Here is a 22,494-nt window from a genome sequence, read left to right on the forward strand (position 1 = left end):
ACTTTTTTAGGCATTAAATTTCAAGGAATTTATTATCAAATTTAAGTTATGATGAGGTAAAAACAAGTCATTTATGAGAGCTCCTTGTCAAATAAGTACTAAAATACATGCTAAATCAAACGGATAATTTACTTGTCTACTACAACAGATTTTTATCTCATATTCCCTCCTAAATTGAAAACCCAAAACCCTAATTCCTAGGAAAGTACCATTTTATTTAAATGTACATGTTTGAATGGTTCCGATTAGTCTCGTATTATTGTGATAAGGATCCGTACGATCTTTATAAGATTCATCTTCCATATGAAATTCAACGAAATTCAAAGAAACAATGTATCTATAGAATCCCGAGCCCCAAATACTTGAATCAATCAAACGTTCAATTATCTTAATAATAATAAATTTTGACTTATATAAAAAATTAAATAGCAAGATAGGTTAGGTAAATGCCGAGCATTTAGGTTTAGAGTATTTAAAAAGAAAAAAAAAATCTCCCATAGGGATTGAAGAAATAAAATAAACTTTGAGAATAGAGATTATTTAAATAACAAGCAATGGGGCATTTAAGTACTCACTTTTACCTTCCCCAATGACCTCATAGGGTAAACCCAATTTAACTTTTTCTCTATTTCTAATTAATTAATTAATTAATTAATTAATTTTCAACATGTATAACTAAATGTATTGCATATGGTAAAATAATACAATAATATTAAAATAATAATAATAATAATAAAGTAAAAACATATTTTTCTGACTCGGAGATCGGAGAAATATATTTTTTAGACTAAATTTATAAAGAGAAAACGACGTCGTTTCAACAGATTCTCACACACAGCATCATATCAACGCAACCACTAGAAACCAAGCGGCAATCTGCCTTGGGCATTGGCCTCGTGCCGTCCTCCAAGAAGATAATGGCGGTACACGTGGGTCTCAGTTACTTCCCTTCCTCTTCCCCTTCTCTGCTTCATCGTCCTCCTCTCTCCTCCGCCAAACGCCGACCATTTGCCGGTGAGTTCAATTCTCAACATAACCTACACTGGTTAGCTGCAGATCCACTTCAATATTTCCTCCAATTTCCAGTTTTCTTTCAATTACATGTTTCATGGCCTTACCTATTATCTTGTGTTTTTTTCATTCTAAATTTGAGTTTGAGGGGTTTGTGTTCTTTGTCAGATGAGCACTTTGGGATAGGATTGTAGCCTTGTGCATTGCCATTCTGTTCTGTTTTCATTTCCTTTGATGATTGAGAGTTATGTTAATGATGCTTTTCTTATACTGTTTGAGATTTTTTGGTTTTGGTGTTATGGGGATATCAGAGATTCCCGGTTTATATCTGGGTTTCTTTGGATTATTGTAAATTTCGGTATTGCATCGATAGGTGATATTGTCTTCTTTGAACTTTCTCTTTCAGTTTTTCCCTTAAGGTTTTTAAAATGTCTCTTAGGGAGAGCTTTCCACACCCTTATGAGAAATGTTTAGTTCTCCTCTCCAACCGAAGGTGGGATCTCACAATCCACTCCTCTAGGGGCCAAGTGTCCTCGCCGGCACACCGCTCAATTTCTAGCTCTAATATCATTTGTAACAGCTCAAGTCCACAGTGACAGATATTGTCCTCTTTAGGCTTTCCCTTTTGAGTTTTCCTTCAAGGTTTTTAAGATGCGTTTTAAAATTTTGAAGTTGACGATACGTAACGGGCCAAAGCGGACAATATCTGCTAACAGTGGGTTTGAGTTGTTACAAATGGTATCAGAGCCAGATACCGGACGAGGTGCCAGTAAGGACGTTGGGCCCCCAAAGGGAGTGGATTGTGAGATCTCACGTCGGTTGGAGAGGAGAACGAAGTATTCCTCGTAAGGGTGTAGAAACCTATCCCTAGTAGACAATATTTGCCGGCGGTGGACTTAAGCTGTTAAGTTATCCTTTGAACTGCAATGAACTCTCTAACTCTCTAGTGACATGAGTAAAAGGAACTGATTCTCTTTATTGAAGGTAAGAAGGATAACCTTACAAAACAAAATAACAAACAAACATAATCAAAAAAACAAATCAACTCCTACAATGAAAATAAATAGAAAACTACTGCCTATTTAATTTTTAATTGGCTATAAAGTTGCAAACCAAGTCAGAGACTTCAACCATGAGTTGATTGAACTTCCCATTTTCAATGGTTTCAGTTGCAGCAATGGGAGACGATCCTATAAAAGAATGGATTCTCTCTGAAGGAAAAGCAACACAGATAACAAAAATTAGCCCAGTTGGTGGTGGTTGCATCAACCAGGCAAATCGCTACGACACGGATGCTGGGTCCTTTTTTGTAAAAAGGAATAGGTAAGAACTCTTGAGTTCTTATATTTGACTGATGATAAAAAGAAGTGAGAGAAATTATGAGCAGTTATGTAACTCACTCAGGAGCATTGGACCCTCAATGTTTGAAGCAGAAGCTCTTGGTTTAAGTGCAATGTACGAAATGCAAACTATCCGTGTTCCTAAACCATTCAAGGTTTGGAGATTTTCAGTTCTGGGAAAAGCTATACTCTATTATCCAGTCATTGTTCATTCATTAAAGTTGTAGTTCATTCATCCATTGCTTGACTACAAATAAGAACTGAACTTATTTTTCTCATTACAGTTCGGATCATTACCTTCTGGTGGCTCATACATCATTATGGAATTCATAGAATTTGGCTCCTCCAGAGGCAACCAGGTAAGAAATGGACCATCCTCTTTTTCGTTGGAATCGAAACGATGAATATGGCAACAGAACTTCTAAATCTACCCTTTACTGACCTCAGTTTGAGCTGGGAAGAAAGCTTGCTGAAATGCACAAAGCTGGAAAATCTGACAAGGGATTTGGGTTTGATGTCAACAACACCATTGGTAGGTGAGTTCTTATGAATCCTATCTGCTAGTGCTGTAAGTATATGAACAGGTCATAAATAAGTACCATTATCAGCAATTGAAGCAGCGTTTTATAAGTGAGTTCTTATTCTCTTTGTATGTCTTATGTTCCTAGTACTCCACAAATAAACACTTGGTCATCAGATTGGGTACAGTTTTATGCGGAGGAAAGATTAGGATTTCAGCTGAGGCTAGCACTTGACCGGTATGGCGATAGAACCATTTATGAGAAAGGTGAACATTGCTGTTTGGAGAATGGCACTAATGTTTGTCTGGTTGACATTCAACAATATTACTTCTCCAAATAATGTCCGAAATGAAAATAAGATTTTCTTTTAGCAGTATGTTGACCGTGTTTTCGATCTTAGTTTTGTGTGATAAAAAGGCTTTTATAATCTTGCCATGTGTTCCAAAAGAGGGGTACTATAACCCTTGATTGCTTTTGAAGATTTGATATTCAGATGGGTATTACAAGATTTAGTAACTTGTTATCATCACTTGAAGATGATGAACTATGGCTTTATTCTTTGTATAGACAGCTGCCCTTGGCTATCTTTCTGATTGACAATTGTGGTGCTATGAGATTGCTTTATATAGTCTTTGCATTTAACAGGACAAAGGTTGGCAAAAAGTATTGGACCTCTGTTTGATAATGTCACGATCGAACCGTGTTTGCTACATGGGGACTTATGGAGTGGAAATATCAGCTCTGATAAGAATGGAGAGCCTGTTATACTCGACCCAGCATGTTATTGTAAGTTCAACTTTCCTCATACTTCATGCATTTGCAATTACAAAAATAATGCTTGGATACGAAAAGATCAGTGATTTGAAATGAATCCCTCGAAAGTAGAAGTAGAGAACAACATAGTAGATCGTTGGGGTAGATGAATCAAAGTTGAAATGCTCCTACCTCTTATTCAATTGGGTTTTTTAGGATTTGTTTCTATTTTTATCGTTACATTTTTATCCAAAGAACTAGTCCAGGAGAGGTTTGGAGCTTCAACAACTGATCTTTAAAAGAGGTCGTTTATCTTAGCAAGTGTTTGGTTTATAAGGCTACATTTTTCAGATGGACACAATGAAGCAGAATTTGGAATGTCATGGTGTGCTGGCTTTGGAGGTTCCTTTTATGATGCTTATTTTCAGGTACTATTGTTTTCCAAGTTAATAGATTCCTGATTCCTCATTATTTGTCTATTGTCTACTTTCTCACCTTGGTTGGAGAGGAGAATCAAACATTACTCATAAGGGTGTGGAAACCTCTACTTAGTTGACGCGTTTTAAAACCTTGAGGGAAAGCCCAAAGAAGATAATATCTACTGGCGGTGGGTTTGGGCTGCTACAAATGGTATCAGAGCTAGACACTGGGCGGTATGTTAGTGAAGACGCCGGGCCCCAAGGGGGTGGATTGTGAGATCCCACATTGGTTGGAGAGGAGAACGAAGCATTCCTTGTAAGGGTGTGGAAACTTCTCCCTAGTGAAAACCCATAAAGGAAAACCCATAAAGGAAAGCTCAAAAATGACAATATCGGGCTTGGATGGTTATATTTCTCCTTTTCACATTATGATATTCTTACAAGTTAGAACCGATGCTACTTTTCCTTTGCCTTTTCAGCTCATGCTAACTAGTTTTTACATTTGAAATGTTTGGTCATTTTGTCCAGGTTATGCCCAAGCAACCTGGTTTTGAGAAGAGGAGAGATCTTTATCTGTTGTATCATTATCTGAATCATTACAATCTCTTCGGTTCCGGGTACCGTTCATCTGCCATGTCTATAATCGACGACTATCTGCAGATACTTCAAACCTAGAAATGATTTTTCAAGTGAGATTTGTTTGATGGTTCCTAGCTCGTAGTCGATTTTGCCGATGCCAGTTGTACCTAGAGCTCTACAGTATGTATATCCATTTCTCCCTCCTATTCATGCTTCTAAGCGACATTACTGATTTCTTTATATATTTCCCAATTTCAGTAATCCAAAAGCAGCTAAAAGAAATCAGCATCATACATAGCTTAAATAACTAAGAGATAATTCAGATAGACACGGACCTTGGAATTGAGAGCTCTTACAGTGGAATGATAATCATCTGGATTAACTCCTCCTCCAATTCTTACTGTAGCAGGGGAGCGAGTTAGAAAAAGAGTTGCCGGCTTCCGCCGTGCACTGGCGGTGGCAGTACTCGCCGGGAAATAGGATTTAGGGCTTTGCTAGATCTCGCGGCTGAAAATGGCGGGAGGAAGAGAATTGGAAGGGCCGGTTGAAATTGGCTACTAATTCATCAGAATAGGCTGGAATTGCTAATATTCTTTATGCAATTAAGATGAATTATATGAAAAAAATAAAGTTATTTTAATTACTTAAAATGGAATTATTCGTTCGATTAATTACAAATATAAGCGACCACTTCTATCTAGTCGAAGCCTATTGTCAGTAGATATTCTCTGACTTATCTTATTATGTATCCTTGTTAATCTCATGGTTTTAAAACGCATCTACTATGGAGACCGGCTAATCTTATTTCGACCAGTGTCTTGCACTATTTTCAAGCCCACCTCTAGCAGATATTGTCCGCTTTGCCCTATTACATATTGCTGTCAACCTCTTATCATTGTGAGGCTGACTACGATACATAACGAGTCAAAGTGAAATTTTAATTCTTATACACTCGAGATGCTTCCAAAATGTCGAGTTTAATGTCTACCAAATACCGAGTGAACTAATTTGATTAATCGAACGTTTTCAATATTAGTCATTATCAAATTTGAACTAAACAACACACATGATTAATAGAAATGAGTGAGAGAGATAATCAAATGTTAATCTTAATTAAAGACTTAATTAACCAAGAGTCAACCTCGAAAGCAAGTTGAGATGGCTCCCGAAGTGATTTTCCTATCCAAATCAAAACGACGCAGTTCTGGAGCCCACAAAAGTATAATTCTCCATCCAACTGCTATATTCCAAATTTAAACTTTTTTTTCATTTTCATTAATTATTTTATATTGCCGGATTTTTTTGTATTTTCCATTTATAACGTTCCGTTTTTGCAAACCGACAAAATCGAACGGCCCGTGATTTTTTTTTTTTTTAATATTTATGAGATAAATAAAATTATTTAAAGAGTATTTTAATTAAAAAAGAAGGTAAGTAAAGAAATCAGTTTCAAATATAATATATTAAGCATTTGTTTGATTAGTATATAAAATTATTATAAAAAAACATCTGAATTTGGAAGGTTGTTTCATAATAAATTAAAACCATATAATTAATTATGTATAATAAAAAAATGTAAATTATTGAGGGAATCAATATCCATTTAGCCACACTGAATAATATTTATATATATGAGAATTAAAGTTGCTTCTTGTCCTCTTCCGGCCACCACTCTAGTGGTTGTTTTAGTTCTCTTTTCACCCTTTTATTTTTGGCAACTAAATATATAAATATTCAATAAAACGAAGATATAAGACATCAACTATCATTTTAAGGTTTAATTTTCATTCTCGCAATTTTTTAACGAAAAAGCTTTACGAATTAAATTTTAAATAAATATTCATTTTATTTTAAAAAATATATTTAAACTTTTAATAATTATATTTTTAAAATGTCTCAAAATTGTACTTAAATTTTAAAAAATATTAAAAAAATATTGAATCTAAAATATAAAAAAAAAAACAAAAACAAAAACCTTTTACCACTTTAAAATTTTCATAATATTTTTAATTTTAAAGTTAGGCCAGAATTGTGATGATACATCACTCACTCCCCATCAACAAGTGAGTTAGCCAAGCAACGTATACTCGAGCCTCTGACCCTATTTCAAAAAGAAAGTTTTAGAAAATGAGGGCAGAGGTTTTGAAAGCAAGATTTGAGAGATTGAAATTCTGTTATATGGGAATATAAGCAAGAGGCAACAACAACATATTACTGCATATAACTATCGGGGTAGGAGGAAGTTGACAAAGTTATTTTGAAACCATATTAAAGGTTAAATAATATTTTTGAAATGGAGTACCAACTATTCCCATAAAAAAAAGATTATATATATATTTTTAATTGGAGGGTATTATTAATTTAGATATTTTAATCCTTAATATTTAAATATTTTTTTAACTTTAAGAATGGAATAATATTAAAAATTGGTATTAAAATAAACATAATTTTAAAAAAGAAAAATAAAATCATAATAGAAAGACCATAACTTAAATATAGAAATATAAATGGAGAAATTAAATAATTATGGTCGATAAAACAGAACAAAACCTAACAATAATTGAATTGAGATGGTATATGCCCACCAAAAAATCCAAAACTTTTCATTAATATAAAAACCCATCAAAACTCTTCATCTTCTTCAAAATCCAAAAAACAACAAATCAATCCTACCAATTTTCCGATGGCCGCGGGTAGAGAACCCAAAAGATCCGCCGCACTCTCCCCCTGCCAACCACACTCGCAACCCACTAAATCTCCGGCACGGCGGTTCGTCGGAGTCCGGCAGCGGCCATCCGGCCGCTGGGTGGCAGAAATAAAAGACTCATCTCAGAGAGTCCGGCTCTGGTTAGGCACTTACGACACCCCAGAGGAAGCCGCCAGAGCCTACGACGAGGCCGCCATTGCGCTTCGTGGCGAGAATACAAGGACCAATTTCGTATCTCCGGCGATCGGCCGGTCATCGGAACAAAAAATTCCCGACATCGGCGTGTTGAAAGCGAAACTTAGTAATATTACAGCGAGAACGAACGAACAGAGCAAATCGTTGAAAAACAGAGTAAGCGATCGTTTCACTTTTGGAAACATTTTCAATTTCAGAAGCTACCAACCAGTAACAATGGCGGATTTTACCGCCGTTGATAAGGTGGCGGTGCAGCCGACAATAATTGTGCCGCACGTTGAAACCGATCAGCCCTGTTCGTGGGATGGCAGCTCCGGCTACGGCGATGGATTCCAGCGGCTGGGTTTCAGCTCCGATGGGTCGGAGGGCGGCGGAGAATGGTGGGTGGATCAAATATTGGGAGATGATTATCGGAATGAAGATTTGAAGAGTAAGAGATTGAGGGTTTCTTCTTCGGTGGTTGTGCCACCAACGTTCAGTGGGTCTCCCAGCTATGGTGAATATTAAATATAAATATTTTTTAATAAAGTTAATTTGGGATTAAGAAATTGAAATTATGTGTATATTAATTTAATGAAAAATGGAAATAATTGGTAAATTACAATTATTTATTTGTTTTTTAAAAAATAGTTATAAACTTTAAAAAATTTCACTATTTATAAAATAAAATCTTAATAATTTTTTTTTAGTTTTAGAGTATTATTAAAACTTTAAAATAATATTTTTTAAATAAATACAAAATCCATGGATATTTTCAGAAAAAATAATATATTTATAGAAATATTTTTATTAGTATATATGGATTTAGTTCCTTTTAACTTTCAAATAAATATTTAATAAACTTTAAAATTTTTAATTTTGAAGCAAATATTTACATAAAAAATTCTAAAAATTAAAAAAATGAGATATAAAATTTGTATATTTAATTTATTGATGGGTCTTAAAAAATTAAAATTTGAGAGACAAAAGAATTTATAATTTAATAAAATATTAATTACATTGAAGTTTCCATATGACTTCTTCATACACCATTTAAGTAATAATGATGCCATAATGTTCCATTGTCCACTTTATATAAATTAAACTAACTTCATATATATATATATATATATATAGATATATATATTAATATTTTGATTAATCACATTTTTTTATTAATAATTTGGACTTAAGGCCATTTGACTTCTTTTTTTCTTGTATTTTCTTGCTTGGCTATAAGTGGTTAACATGACTTGGCTTGGTAATCAATATAGTCTAGTAAAACTATGTTAGACCTAGCACCAATGATTAAAACAAGAAGAAACGGGGATGATGATGAACAATTAGCGTTTACGAGGATCGAACTATCGAAGTTTGAGATGATAATTAGTGTTTTATCTTCCAAGTATCTTGGAATCAAACTATCGATCTCTCGAGACTACCACCACATATGTTGTGTAATAGCCAAATCTCACTGCTAGCAGATATTGTTCGTTTTGGCATGTTACTTATTGTCATCAGTTTCATGGTTTTAAAATGTGTTTGCTAGAGGTTTCCACCCCTTATAAGAAATGTTTTGGTTATCTCTCCAACTAATATAAGATCTCACAATCCACTTCTTTTAGGGGCTCACTATTCTCTCTGATATCATTTATAATAGTTCAAACCCACTACTAACAAATAATATTGTCCACTTTTACCCATTACGTATCATCGTCTACTTCACGGTTTTAAAGCATGTCTGTCTCACAAACAATATCTACTAACGATGAGTTTAGGTTGTTACATCTTACCAACATAAGGGCAACGTATTCCTAACGTATTCATGAATATTGAGAAAAAAAAAAGTCAAATAAGTCAAATGCTTAATTCATGGACTTATTCTATATTTTATAGAGTTTAAATTATTAAACATTTAAAAATAAAACAAAACTTTTTATTTTATATAATTATTACATTGGAATTAAAAAAATGATTATAATGGGAATGATCCCAACATAATAATCTAAATTTTCATTCCTTTTAACAATAATAATAATTAATTTCATATAAATTGAAATTACATCAATTAACAATAATTTGATAAAAAAAACATGCCTCGACAAGAAGCTTGCGTTGACTTTTGGATGACATTGAGAATTAATTTATGTTATAATGTATTAATAATCATAAGGTCTATTGACTATGTGCCCCCACAGACATAATATTGCATTTTTCATAATTTTATAATAATCTTTTTTCGGGTATTTATCCCATAACTTTATTTTTATTCATTAATTCATGTGCACATTCATCATAATTTTGGTCCCTATAGTCTTTTTAATTAACATAAATGTATATTTTCCTTTTTATTTATTTATTTCAATGTTTAAATTATATATAAAAAATGCTATAAATTTAGTCTCTCAATTTTCAATATTTGCATTTAATAAAATATATTTTAATTTTGTTCGAATAGGTCTCAATCTCAAGTGTATTTAATTTTTTAAATAAGTTTTTTTTTTTATTATTATTTTGATGGAGTGGCTAAAAGTAATATATAATGTACTACATAGCTCACGAGAGAGAACAAATCTTTACCCGGTTCACTAGATTCTATTATAGCAAGGTCGAATCTACTCGACAACATAGCCGGATCTTGGTCCAGAAGGAACCCTAGCCATATGTTTAACATGTGCAAGTAGAACGTTGAATGTTAAGTCGGAATATACTATTATTCATTTGTTTCACTGTTTTGGAAAGGAATATACTGTTATTGTTTTGTGTTCATTTCTTTATCATTAATATTGTGCAAAAATAAAATATCTTTTATTACTTTTATTATTATTATTTTCTGCTATTTAATTCTTTATTTTCAAATCAATATCGATTTAGTTGTGAAAATATTAAAAAAAAATATATAAATTGTTTAAATAATAATATTATAATATATGCAAAATAAATAAACTATTTATTTCAAAAAATTTAAATTTAATACAAAAATAAAATAAATTTTGCGCTCTTCAAACAGCGATCCCTTGCCTTTCCTTCTCAGTCGCAAGAAGCCCATAGATAAATAATTGTTTATCAGACAGAATCTCAGGCGACGGGACAGTGGGGGCTGACATTTCTCTGCTACCAGAGAGTTAAATTGGCGTGAGGTTTCAAGAAATTTGATTTTTGAATGCGATTGTCCTTTTCAGCGTCGATTTCTGTCAAAAAAGCTATGGTACTTCTTCCAATTCATTCAAACTGCGGTTTCTCGATCTTCTGTCACTGTGTCCTTTCGTTCTTTTGCTGTTCTTCATCTTCGTCCTCTTCACGAGCCGATTTTTCGACCGTTTTCCCCATTTCTTGAACTAAGAACCATTATATGGCTTCTAGGTTTTCTTGATTTTGTAAATTAGAGTAATGGATCTTCTAGATCGAGCCCTTTCTCTCAATCACTGCTGTTCAAGCCATTTCTAGGTCACTTCAAACAGAGAAAAGGTGCATAGCTTCTGATTCTTGAAGGTTCGCCCTAGAATTTCCCTTTTGCTCAGCCGTTTTTGGCCTTTTCTATGTGTATAACTAAGTTCTTGTTTTCTGGTATTGATAGGCTTCAATGTTTTCTTTGCAGCTAAAGGAGAAGCTAAGCATTTGGTGGCTGTCATGTTAATCATGCTGGAAATTTTCCATTTCTAAAGCAAATCATATCAGTTCAAGGTATACTTCTTGCTGGACCCAGCTGAATAAAAGGAAGAAATAGCTTTTTTCATCAAAAACAACTCAAGACTTACAAAGTTTTCATTAAACAAAGTAAAAAGTCCAAACCATTGTCTTATCTTCTAAGTGAAGTCTTTCTTTCAAGCCAAAATCAGCTAGTTTCCATGTGATATAAAAGGGAATACAGCTAAGATAAGCTCCTCCAACTCATATCTTTCCTTCTATTCCTTTGAGGTATTAACTATGGATGGGGACCAAGTAACCGGACATCTTCCTGGTCGGATAATGAAGCTATGGCTAAGATCCAGACAATCTGAATGGTCCTGTTGGGTTTTCTAATGTTTTAAGGGTTGTGTCTTAAATGCTGACTTCTTTATTGGACGGCTCTGCTTAGCCAATTTGCTTTCCCTTTCAGTCAACTACCTTCATTATTTATAGTAAAACTTTTTCAAGGCATTTATTGGTAGAGAGAAGAGAACTCATTTGGTGTTCTTTGGTTGTCTGTTCATTGTTTCCAGCTGAATTTTGAGCTTTCTATGATAGTTTTTGTGTTTATGTTGCAATTGCCAATGCCTTTCGATCCGATTAGCGTTGTATTTTTGCGTTTTTGTAGTTTGGGTCATTGGTTTATCTGCAATGTTTTGTCTCAATTTGTCCTGATAGTTTAGCTAGCCCTGTACTGCTCAATCCTTATCCAATTTGGAGAATCATGGTGGAAGATAGTATGAAGGGACGTCCCGGAGACTGTCAGTTGACTGAAGATTGGTTGTTACGTGCGCAAGAGCTGGTTCCACTGGTGCTACAGAAGGCTATGGAGGTCAAAGTGTTTCCGGGCAGGTGGAAGATGATTATTTACAAGACGGAGCAGATCCCGTCTCGTTTATCTGATTTGTCTAGCCATCCCTTTTTCTCCAAGAATGCTCTTTGTAAGGAGCTATTGCAGGCTGTCTCAAAAACGATGGAAGAAGTAATTGAATTGGCAGAGATCTGTGTGCAGGACAGATACGAGGGGAAGCTTAGAATGCAGAATGATCTCGACTCATTATCTGGGAAGTTGGATTTGAATTTGCGAGATTGTAGCCATTTGATCAAGACAGGAGTGCTAGGTGAAGCCACTTTGCCCGTATCTGTAACGGGTACTTCGACTGAACCTGAGTCTACCGACCATAAAAATGTGAGGGAATTGCTCGCCCGCCTACAGATTGGGCACTTGGAAGCCAAACACAGAGCTCTCGAAAGCCTTGTCGAGGTCATGAACGAGGATGAAAAGACCTTCCTGGCTGTCTTAGGACGTAATAACATTTCTGCTCTAATCCAATTGCTTGCTGCAACATCTCCCTGCATTCGTGAGAAAGCAGCAATGGCGATTTGCTCGATTGTGGAATCACAGAGTTACGACAATTGGCTGATTTCAGAGGGTGTTCTGCCACCCCTCATACGGCTTGTTGAGTCTGGCAGTGCTCTTTGTAAAGAAAAGGCTGCAATGTCCCTCCAAAGGCTATCGACATCAGCTGAAACTGCCCGCGAAATTGTTGGCCACGGAGGAGCTCAGCCGCTGCTCGAGATCTGCCAAACAAGCAATTCAGTGTTGCAGGCGGCAGCTGCATGCACTTTGAAGAACATGTCAACCATTCCTGAGGTTAGGCAATCTTTAGCTGAAGAGGGAATCGTTCCAATAATGATAAATCTCCTCGGCAACGGAATTCTCTTGGAATCAAAAGATTATGCAGCCGAATGCTTGAAAAATCTCACTGCAGGCAGTGAAAATCTTAGGAACAATGTGATTTCAGAAGGTGGCATACAAAGTCTATTAGTTTTCATCGATGGCACACACGCCAAGGAATCTGCTATTGAGGCGCTGAGAAATCTAGTCAGCTTGGTTCCGACTGAAGTTATAACATCTCTCGGTGTTCTTCCGTGCCTTCTTCGTGTACTTAGAGGAGGATCTTTAGGTGCTCAGCAGGCAGCTGCATCGGCCATTTGCGTGATTAGCAGCTCACCAGAGATGAAAAAGATACTCGGGGAAGCAGGGTTCATTCCTCCGCTAATCAAGATGCTCGAGGCAAAGTCGAACAGTGTCCGAGAAGTGGCAGCGCAAGCAATCGCAAGCTTGATGACACTGTCCCAAAACAGCAATGAAGTGAAGAAGGATGAAAACAGTGTCCCAAATCTCGTTACGTTGCTCGACTCGAGTCCTCATAACACAGCTAAAAAATATGCAGTTGCCTGCCTTGTAAACCTTGCGTTGAGCAAGAAATGCAAGAAGCTGATGATTTCACATGGAGCTATTGGGTATCTTAAGAAACTTGTAGAAATGGAGGTTCCTAGTGCTAAGAAGCTATTAGAGAGATTGGAAAGAGGGAATTTGAGTATATTCAGCTGGAACTAAACGAAAAGCCGAGTTGTTCCATCGTATGCTCGTGATCAAAAGCTCAAGCTTGAGTATATTCAGCGGGAAATAAACAAAGAGTGGAGTCGTTCCATCGTATGCTCGAGATCAAAAGCTCGAGCTTGGGTATATTCAGCAGAAAATAAGCAAAGAGTGATGTTGTTCCATCGATGCTCGTGATCAAATGCTCAAGTTACTTTTGTTGATCTTCACTGTTCGAACCGTTGCAGACTGCACATAGATTACGATCGAAAAGACCGAACCGGCTTCCTTGTTTGTGAGGATCTGACTGAAATTTGCATCAAGTAATCTCTCAATCTCTTCCCTATTTCTGTTGGTTCTTTTTGTGATGAATTCAAGAACAAAATCTGGAATTCTATCTGTATGTACTTTGATCCAATGAATTATATTAGAAATTCTCTTTCTGAGGAAGCTGTTGGTTCAGACGTGTTGAGATTCTTGGATCAACGTCTTGATGTTCCTAAATATTAGGAGCGGCTTGATACTATTAGGTGCAAGTTAGATTGGGGAAATCTTTTGAAACAACTCGAAATTTTGGGTTGGTTACGTTGGTGACTCGAACAACCTGAATAAAATCCACGACACAATCCAATAAACCTATATATTCACAATATAGGTTAGTAACGACTCAAGCTTACCTCAAGGGTTTTTTTTTAAACATGTATGCTAGGGTAAGATTTCCATAACCATGTTTTGTTCTCCTCTCAATCGATAGTGGAATTTCACATATGTTATCTTATTAACTAAAATCTCATAAAACTCAAATATTAAACATTTATCGTCGAACAAAAAAAAATTATGATTGGAGAGAATTAAGTTCACTATTTAATATGGGTTGTTAGGTATGAAAAAATTTACCGCCGAACAATTGTGGTTGGTCTAAAAAATGTCTCAACTCAACGTCCGATGCATTCAGAACCCACGAGAGAAACAAAGTTAAAATGTAAAAAGGAAAATATTGTGTGCTTTATAGTGGTAATATTACTAACGTTATTTACTACACTTCCATATTATAAAGCCATAGAAAAAGAGCTGTGCTTCTCACATTCATCTACACAAGCGCCAGCAAAATACTGTATGCACAGAATATTTGTTGCAATTCTGGATGGTTAGGAGCCTTCCCTCTTCTCTTCTTTTTTGGAACAAGATGATTGATTTAAGCAACAAAATCTTCATCTGATTCATCTTCTTCATCACCCCATGCATAATACTCGCCTTGAACTACATTTCCCCGAAGCATATTCACAATCTGTCGCAACTCGATTACACGTCTCTCCAAATATGTGGGAAGGATCGTGAGTGGTTCATTGTCAAGCATGCTTAACTGGTTATATGTCTTTGCCTGACGGTTACATTTTAAAATAAACTCCCATGACGGTTCGAGGATTTCGATATCAAATGCAGGCGATAATGATCGTCCGATAACTTGAACATGAGAAACGCTGCAGGGTAAACATGAGCTGTTAAGACATCACTAGTGGTGCAAGATTCAACAAACTATATCTTAATGCTGCAGACAAAGAGGAGAGCATGCTGGGTTAGCTGTCTGATTGCCACTTAAATCAAAAGTTGTGGCTCTTGTTCGACAACTTTAATATTTCTCGGTTCGCCTCGTCCGGGGTAACGTTGCTGGGGCAGCTGTTTCTTGGAATTCTTTCAGGCTAAAAGGAAATGCGCTATGAAATTCCAGACAGGCAGAAGGAAGAAAGTATATATATACGAGTGAACATACCATATGTAGAACAAAGCATCGGTTTCTTGTCTTTGTACCCTCCCAAGCAGCTCGATTTGCAAAATGCCTCCTATGCAAAGAACAGGTTGAGGAAGTTTGAACTTCTGCAAGCAATTTTCCTGTTCAGTAAGATGTCCTTAGACTCGTCAGTTACAGAATTTCATGGATTTTAACCATGTTCAAGTGAATCAAACAAAACAACATTCTTGTATTATGTAAAAATCAGAGCTCCAACACAATCTGATAGCTGATGAAAGCTGGAAACAGATAGAAGATATCAAATTCTCATGCCAAATATGTGGAAAATTGCCCAAGTCCACCGCTAGCAGATATTGTCATGTCTAGGCTTTTTCTTCCAAGCTTCTCCTCAAGGTTTTAAAATGCGTCTGCTAAGGAGAGGTTTCCAAACTCTTATAAAGAATGATTTGTTCTCATCTCCAACCGAAGTGGGATCTCACAATCCACCCCCTTTTGGGGCCCAACGTTCTCGCTAAACCCAGTGTGCATCCCCTTCAGGGCTTAGCGTCCTTGTTGGCACACCGCCCAGTGTCCACCCCCCTTCGAGGCTCAACTTCCTCGCTGGCACACTGCTCGGTGTCTGGCTATGATACCATTGGTAACAACCCAAGCTCACCACTCGCAAATACTGTCATTTCTGGGCTTTCCCTTCTAGGCTTTCCCTCAAGGTTTTAAAATGTGTTTGTTAGGGAGAGGTTTCCACACCCTTATAATAAATGTTTTGTTCCCCTCTCCAACCAATGTAGGATCTCACATTCCACCCCTTCAGGGCCCAGCGTTGGGATCTCACAATAAGGTTCAAGATCATGGACAGAGTATTATGCTGCATAAATTATTAGACTCGGAAACAATAACCCGAGCGATTGCCTCGACTAAAATATAAAAAGACCTCACCGATAGCAGAATGACGGGCATTTTGAACAAGGAAATGGAATTTGACAAGAAGAGAAATGCAGAATGCATTAGCAAAGCATGGACTTGCGACATACCTGAGCCATTGGAAATTCTGGAGAAGTATATGTCCACGTAAACATCTCTTTTGTAGATCCACGGTGTAACTCCCCAGCCAGATCGCTCCTAAGATCCATGACATGTTTTAAGTGACCAAACCGAAACCGCACCGCTTTAGATGAGTATATCGGTGAACCAAACTGAAAAAATGCTGGACAAGAAAATAGACATTCATCATCAAAGCAAACAACATAGAAGGCGAAAAAAACCTATACAGGAAATCAACCAAAGAAATACCTTGGAAAGGTCGTATATTAATCTCAGTTACAACACATAAATTGGAAACCAGTTTGTATATCAGTGTCTCGGATACATCAGGTTTAAAGTGTCCTTTACTTGACCAATACGAAGCTCTCCTTGCAATGAGATCTCTCGCTTCCAACGTGTTCGTAATGCTTTCTTCAGGATCATTATCAGTGCTCGAAGCAGTAATCGCCTCTAAAATGCAATTTCTCATAAGAAACGATGCAGATGCATGAGCGAGATACGAATAAACTCTGTGATCCCTCTGCACTGATTTTGAATCTCTTGAACTACTACATGCTGCTTCTTCGTTTCCATTCACTTCCGAGTTCGTTACTTCAACAATCGAAGCTACTCTTGACAAATGAGGGAATGATCTAAAGCAGAGATGCTTTGATAAAGCATTTCCTAACACTACGAAAAGTAAAACATAAAGCCTGTCAATAGAATGAAACTACAAGGTTTCCACTATCTCTTTCTTCCTAGCATCATTCTGTATCAAACATTCTTCACAAAATGCATTTCTGTGATTGTTTACTTTTCCTTGATCACTCCATATATCAGAACTAACTTATAAGTTACATGAATCTGACATTAATATCATGAATACATAACATATGCAGTTTAATCAATACTAAAAGTTGATATGAACTTCTAACACATGTACTCACCTAAATGTTGCCAACGCCGTGAGACTGCACTCGCTCGAACGATATCAGAAACATCATCGAAGCACATTAAAATCTTTCTCGACATGTCGAGTGGAAGCAAATCCAAGAAATCCAAACGGACTTCCATTTCTGGCTACTTACCATAAGAAAATGCAGCAGCTTCCAAAACTAGACCTGAGTTGAAAGGGAAGAAAACATAACTAATAATGACACAAATTCAAGATTCTGATCGAGCAATGAACTAAGAAACTCGAACATCATTCCGATAAACAATCTTCAAATATACAAAGAACACACCAAATTTAAAATAATGACAAGAACTTGCAATTATGGCGCTGGATTTAACCACTCGAAACGAAAGAAAAATCTATTGAAATGCGAAACCAAAACTTCCTCGATAGAAAGCAATAAACGGAGAAAATTAAAGCGCTATTTAACAGAGATGCAAACAACAAAAGAACACCTCAGAAGATTAAAAGAAAATGGCGAAAAACATACGAAATCAAATAGAATAATCAGATAAACGAACCGATCGCCAAAATTTCACCTCATTATCAGAAAAAATCGGAACGAAATCACTAACAGATAGCCATTTCATGAAATTAAAAGGAGAAGCTCATGCCGATAAGAAGGAAATGTAACATTTACAAGAAAGTGAGACATTTTCCAGTGCTTACTTTCGTCAGAGACCGAAAGTGTCCCTCAAGAAAAAAGGAAAAAGAATCCTTGAAGAAGAATCAGAGGGACGGGGATTTGGTAGAGAATGATCAGCTCAAATAGATGATTATGAAATCGGAAAGAGAGTAAAATTGGAAAGCAGTTCGAAGGACAGCGAAACCCACTTTTGTTTTGTAATTAAATAGTTAACCCTACACGTGTTGTTGTTGTTGTTTTTTTTTTTTTTTTTTTTTTTTTTTTAATGGTTAAATTAATAAAAGTTATTTTTGAAATAAAATATTAACTAAAATTAATAAAATTAATGGGAAGAGTATTTTTAATTTTTTTTTTAAGTTTTAAATTATTATTAAAATTTTTGAAAATTTAGGAATATTTTTTAAACCAAAATTATTTTTATTAATTTACCTTATTTTATTTTACCAAAATACCATTTTAATTTTAATCCTATAGTTCTTTCAAATTTGGTTTATGACATTTAAACGACAGTATTTCACATCTCGTGTAACAATTTTTGCTCAAATATTTGTAACAGGTCAAATAATATGTCGGTGCCTTCAAATATGTATTCACTAGTACATCGTGATATGTCATATCGATGGTTTAAATCACACATATACAAACAAAAAAAAAAACATCATTTCATTATATAACCACACACAAATAGTAGTAATTAGGCAAAGGACGTGATTATGTTCAAACATATCTCCATCGTTATATCATGATGTTTCATATTTATGGTCTAAATCATACTCAAAATATCCTCAAAGTCCAAAAACATAAAATGACACAAAAACTTTCAGACAGAACATGTCTGAAAATTGAAAAACTAGGCATTTTTCCAACTAGTGAGTGATCTCCCAGCTCGGTCACCGAGCGACTCGGAGTCCTCGTCTCAAACCCCATCAGACTTCTGATCCAATCCGATCCGACCTGTGTTGGTCGATTAGCTACAAAATCTGTACTTTGGCTGGTTTGCTTGAGTAGAAGGCCGTATCAGCACAGAGTCAAGGCAGAGCCCTCCTTTGGTGTGTGTGCAATCAATCTGAGTCAATGAGAATTTCAGCTTCATCATACTGTTGTTCTTCCCACTACTTTCAACCGTGAAATCTCCCACATGATAGTTTAGCCAATTCCCAGGGCTGCCCAAGAAACACCGCGATTCGGTATGCTGATTATCCGATGTCGTCAGCTGAAACCTCACTGGCTTTATGTCCCAGCCATGGACTTGATCTGTGTAGCAGACTCGACGACCGAGTCTCTTCGATGGCTTGCCGAGATGGAGCCTGAAGAACACCGCATATCTCCCTTCCGGGAATTGGAACTTGAGCTCTCCGTTCACCTCGAGCCACCATGTTTGTTGAAGATAAGCTATCGTCTGAAATCTGGATTTAGGAACAAGAAATATCACTCCAAGATCTCTGTTATCAAGAACTTTCAACGTATACAAGAATGAAAATGTCAAAAAAAAAAAAACAATTCTAAATCTGCTATGTTAGGTGATATAATGACCAAATGAGCAAAGGCTGTTAAATAATCAATACTAAAGTTTATAGAGCTACGTGATCGGGTAACTCGTAAAGGTTTTGAAATTACTGTGTGTGAATTGGAAGATCGAGGTCACTTGATCGTTTTCTCGCCACAGCTACACTTGAAACCATTGTTCACAAGCTCGAGTTCTTTGAAAGTCGAACTTCGGCTGTTCTAAAAGCACAGGTCACCGTGAAAACACATTAAACAAAGAAAACAACTACAAAAAAGAATAAACAATCTCAAAGCTCATTTCTCAAAACATCCTCCATTGCAATGGAACTTTCTCCGGCCCTGGCGCCTCTCGAGCTGCCCTAGTTGTTGAATGGGGTTTTGATATAGGTGGACGGCCTCAGGAACTAGTAGCAGCGTGACCTCTGGAGTGACTATCTTAGTCGTGAGATCAGCCTCCCCTAAAGCAAGTGCGGCTGTCAGAAACTAGTAGGATTCACGGGCAAAGCCGGAAGCTGTTACGTGACCTCTGAAGTGACTATCTTAACCATGGGATCAGCCTCCCCTAAGGCGAGTGCACGGAGGGGTGAAAGCAAAACTCTAGTTTTGATAAGGGTGGACGGCCTCAGGAACTAGTAGGATTCACGGGAGAAGCCGGAAGTTGCTGTTTGACCTTTAGAGCGACTATCTTAGTTGTGGGATCAGCCTCCCCTAAGGCGAGTCCTGGGACAGGTGAAAACAAAGCTCTAGTTTCGATAGGGGTGGACGGCCTTAGGAACTAGTAGGATTTGCAGGCGAAGCTAGAAGCTACTGCGTGAGCTCTAAAGCCACTATCTTAGCCGTAGGATCGAAGGGTGAAAGCGAAACTCAAAGGAATTTACTTCTTTTTCTATTTCTTCGAAGCTCGAAGCTCGAAGCTCGTTTGAAATGACTTTACAAGTGCTTAAACACGCTTTAAGCACGTATAAAATCGCTCCGAACATACCCTAAATGGCTAAGTTTAGGCTAAATCATACTTGGAGTTGATCAAATCCCAATGGTAAACAGTGTTAGCTTATCCAATAACAATACAAAATCAAAGTTCTACAGAGCTTCTAAAGTGATCTCACCTGGATTCCTCTGTTGAAATATGATTCCAATATCTCCGATCATCAATTCCAGTGATACTCAATGCTTTCCAAGAGATAGTCATTGATAGCCCTCCAGTTCTCTTGTTCAACCAGAACTCCTTCACCAAATAAAATGGAAACCCATTTCAAAAGAACCCTAAACCCTAAATCAATCCAAATCCAAAATTCAAATTACAATTCAAATGAGATCAAGAACAGAGATAAACCTTCCAGACGCCATTTAAGGTATTTCGTTTGCAGAGCTTAGAATAGATATCTTTCTTCCTCAAATTCACTGTTCTTTTCTCTTTCTCGTTGAACTCTAACGCTTTATCCATCAGAAACTGATAATTACAAGGCAATTTAGATTCCCAGATGAAATCCGCCGACGCAGCGCCGCGAAACATCCGATTCACTCCGGCTAATTTGCAAATCTCCGGCGGGTCCATATGCATTAGCACCAGAGCCACACAGTTTTCCGGCATATCTTCAAGCCCTGACATTAATGGCGGACCATTTCTTCCACTGTTATTCGACAGATTAGCACCCATTTGATTGAACCGCCTTAAACCCTAAAATTTGAAAGAAGAATCCGCAAAACCAGTTCTTAAATTCAACTTAAAACTTGAATTTAAACCTGAATCTGAAGATCTTCACCACAAGATTCAAAGGGAGGAACGCGAATAGAACAACACCCCACCCCAAAACCAAATCCAAACTCATTTATTTCAAGAATCATAAACTCCCAGAGCGATTTTCAAGATAATCGCCACTTTCAAGCCAAAAAAAAAACCCAGAAATTGAGAAGAAAAGATGTAGAAAATTGAAGAACCCCTAGGATTTAATAAACTCAAAGACAAAATAGGATCAAAAGAAAGTTAAATCGCTTTAAACTCTGAATTTTTTTTATCTTTTTGTGTTCGTCAGGATGGCATGGAATGGAGGCAGCGAGGGCGCATTCAGTACAGTACGATTCGTCGTGCATCGCCACGAGGAAAACGAAACGGATTATGCTACGGGGAAATCGTGCAATACACGCGCGAAAAGGGGAGAAGAAACGGAAGCGCGTGTTCTCAATCAACGCTGTCATTTTGGCGCGTTGTTAGTTTATAGTTTTTTCCTTTTCCCGAGGCGATTTTTATTCCGTATTAAAAATTGTTTTGGATTTGTCGTCATTTGTCTTTGTGGATAAGATTTTTTTTTTTTTACTAAAACGTTAATTAAGAGAAAATGATAAACAAAACACGTCACTATCTTAAGCGTCGTCGAGGATCGTCTACAGGCATGGAAAGCTAAATCACGAGTAACTAAATTACATTTACGATTACGATTAGAAAGTTATAAGCATAATTATGACTATCGGTGGCAGAAGGAACCGACAATAAGCATAATTGACTCAACGAGTTCAACTGATCCAACCAACTATTTGTGACTTTCCATAGTCAAAGTGGATTCTCTTTTAAAATTATAAACAATATCTCTTAAACATGTCATATTTTTTTATAATAATTTTAATGGGAAGAGAATTAATAATAATAATAATAATAATAATAATAATAATAAATTCTCATCCATTAATTATTAATAATTAATAATTATTTTATAATTGATGGAGGAAAGAAAAAGTGTCATTATTTTAGGTTAGAAAAAGATTCGTTATTATTTTTATTTTTTTATTTGTTAAAATTTAATTTTAAGAGCTATGAACATTCATAAAGTTGAAGTTTGTTATATAAATAATACACGATTGAATTTAAAGTAATGGTAAAAATAAATAATAATAATAAATAATAACTTTTTGGAAATTCAAAAAATAATTAAAAAAAAAACTCTCAATATGTAATTATAAGTATGTGGTTGACGGGTTATGTGCTGACTCAGATCCACGTAGGATCCAAATCCATGTTTTTTTTTTTTTTTTTTTTTTTTTTTTTTTTTTTTTTTTTTTTTTTTTT

General features: G+C 36.1%; 5 protein-coding genes across 12 annotated transcripts; 3 read left to right on the forward strand and 2 right to left on the reverse strand.

Annotated features, from left to right (window-relative positions):
- Window positions 1-826: 826 nt before the first annotated feature.
- LOC111479743 (protein-ribulosamine 3-kinase, chloroplastic) lies at window positions 827-5,323 on the forward strand. 4 transcript variants are annotated; one of them, XR_002717685.1, is made up of 10 exons: window positions 827-1,014; window positions 2,181-2,334; window positions 2,416-2,506; window positions 2,636-2,710; window positions 2,799-2,887; window positions 3,020-3,138; window positions 3,518-3,658; window positions 3,977-4,053; window positions 4,573-4,803; window positions 5,030-5,323. XR_002717685.1 is itself a non-coding variant. In XM_023124584.1 (9 exons), the coding sequence occupies exons 1-9, from the start codon at window positions 918-920 to the stop codon at window positions 4,717-4,719; spliced, it is 990 nt and encodes a 329-aa protein (XP_022980352.1). In that variant the 5' UTR covers window positions 827-917; the 3' UTR covers window positions 4,720-4,881. The 4 variants fall into 4 exon arrangements, 1 of the variants encoding a protein (XP_022980352.1); XR_002717684.1 differs by having other exon boundaries at window positions 5,033-5,323; XR_002717683.1 differs by lacking the exon at window positions 5,030-5,323 and adding an exon at window positions 4,882-4,916.
- On the reverse strand, window positions 970-18,099 carry LOC111479728 (F-box protein At4g00755-like). Of its 5 annotated transcripts, XM_023124560.1 has the most exons (8): window positions 17,951-18,099; window positions 17,274-17,447; window positions 16,597-17,016; window positions 16,338-16,510; window positions 15,331-15,449; window positions 14,755-15,040; window positions 8,709-8,721; window positions 970-981 (listed from the first exon to the last, which is right to left on the reverse strand). In XM_023124560.1, exons 2-6 carry the CDS (start codon window positions 17,398-17,400, stop codon window positions 14,755-14,757), a joined length of 1,125 nt encoding a protein of 374 aa, XP_022980328.1. In that variant the 5' UTR covers window positions 17,401-17,447; window positions 17,951-18,099; the 3' UTR covers window positions 970-981; window positions 8,709-8,721. The 5 variants fall into 5 exon arrangements, with proteins under 5 accessions (XP_022980328.1, XP_022980325.1, XP_022980324.1 ...); XM_023124557.1 differs by lacking the exons at window positions 970-981; window positions 8,709-8,721 and adding an exon at window positions 17,821-17,884 and having other exon boundaries at window positions 14,543-15,040; window positions 17,927-18,099; XM_023124556.1 differs by lacking the exons at window positions 970-981; window positions 8,709-8,721 and having other exon boundaries at window positions 14,543-15,040.
- Window positions 7,307-8,032, forward strand: LOC111479272 (ethylene-responsive transcription factor CRF2-like). The gene has a single exon (XM_023123822.1). It carries the CDS (start codon window positions 7,307-7,309, stop codon window positions 8,030-8,032), a length of 726 nt encoding a protein of 241 aa, XP_022979590.1.
- On the forward strand, window positions 10,527-14,009 carry LOC111479683 (vacuolar protein 8-like). The gene is made up of 3 exons (XM_023124495.1): window positions 10,527-10,996; window positions 11,103-11,188; window positions 11,852-14,009. Exon 3 carries the CDS (start codon window positions 11,898-11,900, stop codon window positions 13,575-13,577), a length of 1,680 nt encoding a protein of 559 aa, XP_022980263.1. The 5' UTR covers window positions 10,527-10,996; window positions 11,103-11,188; window positions 11,852-11,897; the 3' UTR covers window positions 13,578-14,009.
- A 437-nt stretch (window positions 18,100-18,536) lies between the features above and the next one.
- LOC111479756 (F-box protein PP2-A13-like) lies at window positions 18,537-21,590 on the reverse strand. Its single transcript, XM_023124602.1, has 3 exons — window positions 20,767-21,590; window positions 20,540-20,658; window positions 18,537-19,333 (listed from the first exon to the last, which is right to left on the reverse strand). The coding sequence occupies exons 1-3, from the start codon at window positions 21,088-21,090 to the stop codon at window positions 18,895-18,897; spliced, it is 882 nt and encodes a 293-aa protein (XP_022980370.1). The 5' UTR covers window positions 21,091-21,590; the 3' UTR covers window positions 18,537-18,894.
- Window positions 21,591-22,494: the final 904 nt, after the last annotated feature.

The sequence above is a fragment of the Cucurbita maxima genome, unplaced genomic scaffold, assembly GCF_002738345.1.
Source record: "Cucurbita maxima cultivar Rimu unplaced genomic scaffold, Cmax_1.0 Cma_Scf00005, whole genome shotgun sequence".
Classification (NCBI taxonomy): domain Eukaryota; kingdom Viridiplantae; phylum Streptophyta; class Magnoliopsida; order Cucurbitales; family Cucurbitaceae; genus Cucurbita; species Cucurbita maxima.

Bases quoted from the DNA above. Each gene is read 5' to 3' on its own strand.
- LOC111479743 (XM_023124584.1), top strand. From the start codon at position 918: ATGGCGGTACACGTGGGTCTCAGTTACTTCCCTTCCTCTTCCCCTTCT. The intron at 1,015-2,180 runs GTGAGTTCAATT...CAATGGTTTCAG, and splicing joins CAAACGCCGACCATTTGCCG to TTGCAGCAATGGGAGACGAT. The intron at 3,659-3,976 runs GTAAGTTCAACT...TACATTTTTCAG, and splicing joins ACTCGACCCAGCATGTTATT to ATGGACACAATGAAGCAGAA.
- LOC111479756 (XM_023124602.1), bottom strand. From the start codon at position 21,090: ATGGGTGCTAATCTGTCGAATAACAGTGGAAGAAATGGTCCGCCATTA. The intron at 20,659-20,766 runs GTTTATCTCTGT...TATTTGGTGAAG, and splicing joins CCTTAAATGGCGTCTGGAAG to GAGTTCTGGTTGAACAAGAG. The intron at 19,334-20,539 runs GTGAGATCACTT...TCCTAAATCCAG, and splicing joins ATTTCAACAGAGGAATCCAG to ATTTCAGACGATAGCTTATC.
- LOC111479683 (XM_023124495.1), top strand. From the start codon at position 11,898: ATGGTGGAAGATAGTATGAAGGGACGTCCCGGAGACTGTCAGTTGACT.
- LOC111479728 (XM_023124560.1), bottom strand. From the start codon at position 17,400: ATGGAAGTCCGTTTGGATTTCTTGGATTTGCTTCCACTCGACATGTCG. The intron at 17,017-17,273 runs GTGAGTACATGT...TACTTTTCGTAG, and splicing joins ACGGCGTTGGCAACATTTAG to TGTTAGGAAATGCTTTATCA. The intron at 15,041-15,330 runs GTATGTTCACTC...TTTACCCTGCAG, and splicing joins GATGCTTTGTTCTACATATG to CGTTTCTCATGTTCAAGTTA.
- LOC111479272 (XM_023123822.1), top strand. From the start codon at position 7,307: ATGGCCGCGGGTAGAGAACCCAAAAGATCCGCCGCACTCTCCCCCTGC.